At 41.0% G+C, this 5,558-nt stretch overlaps 1 protein-coding gene across 1 annotated transcript in view; it reads right to left on the reverse strand.

Moving 5' to 3' along the window:
• Nucleotides 1-315: 315 nt before the first annotated feature.
• The window catches only part of tmem132e (transmembrane protein 132E), a 362,066-nt gene continuing 356,823 nt past the window's right edge, over nucleotides 316-5,558 (reverse strand). The window contains exon 10 of the mRNA XM_016514348.1: nucleotides 316-4,036. Coding sequence (XP_016369834.1) covers nucleotides 2,966-4,036 — 1,071 coding nt within the window. The 3' untranslated portion in view covers nucleotides 316-2,965. The remainder of the gene's footprint in view (nucleotides 4,037-5,558) is intronic.

The following is a 5,558-nucleotide window of genomic DNA, read 5'->3' on the forward strand; positions in this document are numbered from 1 at the left end:
TTAAATAAATAAATAAATAAAATGTTTGTCTTTACAATTTTTCACTTAAAATGTAATAAGCAGTTTCGGCTCTGTAACAACAGTGCTCTGTGAGTCTTGATTATACAATAAAACAGCAGTTTTGATAAGAAAATGTAATTTTTTTTGTCTGTTGATTATTGTTAACAAACAGCAGTAGTCTTTATAAATAAATTAGCAGCTGTCTAGACAGCTCAGTAGGCTCATTAGACAACTATTGTTTGGACACAGCATTATAATACAAAGTACATTGTCAAAAAAACTAAAAAACAACAACAACACACAACACCAAGTTTATGCATTGTATTTTCTTTAGTACTTACATATAAGGAGGGAAATACAACAGTTGTTTTCTAGGGAGGATACAGGATGTTGTAACAGTGCTCTGTACATTAAGGGTGTGGCAGCACAAGGCTGACAGTACCGTGCTTCAGCAGGTCAGAGAGTACAGCTCAAATCTACACCACAACACAGCATGTGGTCAAGGCAAAGGCCTAGTAGCAGCTCCTCTTGAGAAAGAAAAATGAAAGCGCAGATATCGCAACTGCTGTTTCACATACATACATACATCAGTTTAAAGTAGAAAACAATATGAAACCAAAAATGTCCTGATAGTGATGTTACACTTAGGAAAATAATTTTAGGAAAAAGTGTATGAGCTGCTACCAGAGACTTGCTAGTAGTCATATCGAGTCTTACGTACCCCATCAGAAGACTTTAATAATACAGTGGAAATTATGTTCATTTTGATCGTAGAGTTGAAAAGTTTACATTCAGTTCTGAGCCTCCACAAAGGTCAAGTGTGGGTCAAACTAAACCACTGACCAACACTCCAACTGTCTATCAAAACCTAATACCTCGACATGTTACATCATTTCATCACACGTCATGACTGAGGGTTTACTCATCAGAATCCTTTGAGAAAAGGGTGAAGGGGGTTACAAATCAGAGGACAAAGGTGGAGAGGTGTCAGTAATACGTTCTCTGTGACTTTTATCTGGAGTGCAAAGGACCCCTGATTAAACTAGGGGTGAGTTTAAAAAAAATAATGTTATAATAAAATCTATAAAACAAAGAAACAAAATATAGGTGTTCCTTCCCGGTTACAGGAAAATGATTAATAAGACTATTAAAACAAACTCATGGGTAAATCCTGCATGTTTCAAATACAGCACAGTGGAAAAATAAACATTTAATACAGTGCGTGAATTTAGACGTCCTGAAGAAACTGAGGGGGGCGGACTGTAACCCTGAAACTAACTTGTGATAGGTCAGCAGCAAAACAGATATTTTTTTTTCGTGCCTCACCACAAAAAAAGCTTCCAGACCCATTACCAGCTTACCCCTTTCTAAACTAGTAAATGTTTAACATTTCGGACTTGATCTACTGTGCTACCACATTTTCTTTAACAAAGCTCTAGTGAGCTTCAAAGTTAAAAAGAAATAAACAAACCCCAAAACCTGCAATTTACATTGTGGCAGATGTTACATCTAGTTTTGAGATATTTCTTGGTATATTAACGAAAGTAACCGTGGTGGCTATATCGATATCTGGGGCGGATCTACTTCAACACAATAATCAATTTGCATAGCATTTTATCTTTACCAGAGATCTTAACTCTATTACCACCTGCATGGGAATTCACGGTGAGATCAGTAAAGAGACAGAAAAAGAGAAAGAGAAAGAGAAAAGAGAGCCTCACTGAAATTCAAGTATCTGGCTGCCGAGTCCCTATATGGCATCTGCCTCCCCTATTCCTCAGGCTAACTGAGTAATCAAGAGTTAAGCTTCAGCAGTCGTTATGTACTGAGCATGGTATGTACATAGGAGGGAGGGTCTGGCACATGCATGTAATGCATGGTAACATGATATGTCCTCTATTATCATTTATGTATGATTAGATAATTCTCACAATACAAACATATACAAAGTAAAAAAGAAACAAAAGCGCGCTAATTGTGCCTCCAAGTCTCCATTCATGCAGAGGAATGTTGGAGAAGATATCTAACTCCACAATGTACAAGCTCCTGCCTTTCCCGTGCTGACACGTGTTTAATTGAGATACAGACTTCTGTAGAGTTGCCCCTGCTTTGGCCCTTACCAATGTGGATAAATGTGGTGTCAGCACAGAGCGAGGTTGTGACGATTGAGATCCTTTTAATAAGGCATTAGACTTAACCAAGACAGTGAGAGAAGCAGAGGTGGCATCCAGATTGAGAATGAGTATGAAATACCAAAGACAGAAGAAGAACTAATTCAGCAACCAAGGCATGTGTTGAACCAAGATAACACTGAAAAGAGGGGCAGGGGGATAAAACCATTCAACATTTCCAACACTGACAGAAAGAATCCATGGCACGTTCTCACGAATGTCCCTGACAGTGTCTGTGTCAGGTTTATCAACAATGGCATGAAAATGATCCATCTTAAACACAAATCTGGGACAAAAGTAGAATCTGCACTTCAAAGGCCTCTTTGTTGGAGAAGGATCTGTTGAATTAAAAAAAGAGAAGAAGAAGAAAAAGAAGAATGGACACAGTGCCAAGACTCCAGGCATTCCTCTGAGAAAGATCCTATCCACAGTAGGGTGACCCACACATGATTGAGTACTTCAGGAATCCATTTTGATATCAGTGTTCACAACTGAAATTCTATGTTTCCCTTAAAGAGTGTACACTCACCCTTCTACTGAGCAGCAATCATACACACCGCTAAAGCCATTTTTGCTAGAATCCCTTAGACTCGTCTTTGGCTTCCCTGGCAGCGTCATGAATATTTTTTAGTTCGTACAAGTGTCAATGTGTAAGGGAAATAGCACTGTGCAGAAAACCCCAACAAAACTGGACATTGGGCCTTGGTTGTTTTTCTTGTGAAAGGTACCTCCTCTAGAGTGAAAATTAAGAGAGAAAAATAGAAAGGAACGTCTTTAGAAAGCACATAGCCCGGTCAGGCTATTTCCTTTATCCTGCGCATGTAGTCGTGCAGTTCCTCTGGGTCCTGAAAGCCCATGTCTTGGCATACCCACTGAATGTCCTCTTCGTTGGCAACGGGGATGGAGTTGTAGGGTAAATCCTCCGTGGGAAGAGTGAAGGTGGTAAACTTGACACGCTTGCGTTTGGAGGTCGGTGAGCTGGCTTCCTCTCCGTGGTCTTTGGTGGAACCTCCGGAGCTGCCGTCTCCTCGACCGTGGACTTGGCTTTGTACGCTAGTCTGGGAGCTGCCGCTGCTGTGGTGGTCCCCATGACAACAAGACTGTACCCCCTCCAAGGTGTTGCTGGGGCTCTCCACCGTCTGAGGCGAGAGATCGCTCTGGGTGCGCAGGGGTTCTCCGTTACCCAAGAACACCCAGTGGTGGGAATGGTCCATGTTGGCTTGGCCTTCAGGAGGGATGCGCTTATGGCGATACTTCAACACAAACACAATACAGTTTATAAGAAAGACCAGTATGGCGAGACAAAACACCCCGAGGAGAGCATACATGCCGATCTCCAGGTCGGTCATGCTACGGGGACTGTGCACGAATTCGTCATCCTCCTCGTCTTCTTCGGTTGGTTCCTCTGGATTGCTTACTGTAGGAAAGTTGGTGTAATCGATGGGCACACTTGCGGGCTGCTCATTAGATGGTTCATACCCTCCACCACCTGCGTTGGAATCGATAATGGGCCTTCTCGTGTTGGCAGGCATTCTAGTGTCTATTTCAGTCTCTGTATCCACTTCCTCTTCAGAGTCTTCATCCGGTCCAAAGCGGACTTTGACGAACACAGGAGAAGAAGCAATGACACTCTTGCGTTTAGTCTTCTGGCAGGTTTCGCTGATGGTCATCTCCACGTGCACTACCTCTCCTGTGCCCTCGCCTTCGGCCATGATGACTGGCCACCGCTGTTGAGGTTGTTGAGCCACTGTAACCACCTTATCGTCTGCTGTGGTGGCATTGAGGTTGTAGTCTTTTGGGTCATACATACTCAGGGGGGCGGCGGTATTGTCGCTGTAGTAAATCCAGATGGACAGACTGGCCTCCTACAAACACAAAACGAAAGAAATTGTGAGCATGAATTCAACCCTTACAGACCCTGTAACAGTTAATTTTTTAACCTGGCTTTAAATTCTTTGGTGCCTGTGATGCATTCTAAATGGGGTTGCGCACGGAACAAGAACGTTTTTTGAGTTAACACCATTGATTATTGTGTTGTGTTGACAAACTGCTTTGGTGAACCGTTTCATCCAGTTAACTAAAAAAGAACCAGTTCGCAAACCGGACATCACTCCAGACTGTTTGCCTGTGGCTATAGATTACAGATAATAATGTTGTAAATAATGTTCAGTTTCTTGCACAGACTGATCGTTTCACTTCATAAGACCTCAATATATCGTCAAGAGCCAGGGGTATTCATTTTGTGTTCTTTGGTATGCTTTTTTTATTATGAAAAATGGGTAGCCACTAGGGGTGGGAATCTTTCGGCACCTCACGATTCGATTCACGATTCTTAGGGTCATGATTAGATTAAAAACTGTTTAATTATTTTTCGATTTTTAATCATGATTCACGATTTTTCATCACATTTTTTGTGTACACTGGACATCAAATGCACCAGTATTTTGATACAAAACACACCAGTCTATAGTATGGGTAGTCCTGACTTGAGAAATCAGTGTTTCCTGTTAACTATTAACCTCCTAATAAATCAAAAATATTTGGGATGTGCCCGAATCCGAATACCATGTTCAGAAAGGAAATGACTTTGGCAGTACTTACCACATATTTTACAAGATTAGATGTTTGTCAGTGGTGCTCAAGATCTGCAAATCATTCGCCTTGTCCTATCAGTCATCTCTTCTTACTCTGTTTATGTGGTAAGTTAAATTTTATGTACTGTAATGTTTTTTTTTGTTCCGACAACATCAAGTTATTATTATTATTATTATTATTATTATTATTATTAAATTAACTAGAAAAATAGATTTTGGAAATTTGTGAATCGATGCGAATCGGTAGAAGACTGAATCGTGATTCATGTGTGAATTGATTTTTCCCCCACCCCTAGAAGCCACTGACTTGCATTCTTTTTAATCACCAAGCACCACGGTTTCAGCTAAAAATCTTTACTGTTCTACTGAAGAGAAAAAGTCACTTGCTGCACATCACGGATGGCCTGAGTGGCAGTAAATTAACTGCAAATTTTCAGTTTTGGGTGAACTACCCCTTCAACTTTACACTCTCTTTAATAAAAAACATGAGTAGCACTCACTGATGCGAAAGAATTTTGAGTAGCCTCTAAAGTCGTAGCTCGGTGGTATACTGTATGTACAGTACATTCAAACAAAACAATGATTTTGAATTTTATGGTGTACATTGTCAACTTGCTGCTCCAGGTAGATGTCTGTGCAGGACAATTTTTTTAGTCCCGTTCCCGCCTGCTTCCGCAAGGTTATATTCCGCACCCACCCGCTCCTGCTATATATTCACTCTTTGTTCATCCGCTGTCTGCTTAGAATAATTTTCTTCCCGACCCGACCGTTCCCGCTAAATTTAGATCTCGTA

Source organism: Sinocyclocheilus rhinocerous, unplaced genomic scaffold (assembly GCF_001515625.1).
Source record: "Sinocyclocheilus rhinocerous isolate Xijiao unplaced genomic scaffold, SAMN03320098_v1.1 scaffold896, whole genome shotgun sequence".
Classification (NCBI taxonomy): Eukaryota; Metazoa; Chordata; class Actinopteri; order Cypriniformes; family Cyprinidae; genus Sinocyclocheilus; species Sinocyclocheilus rhinocerous.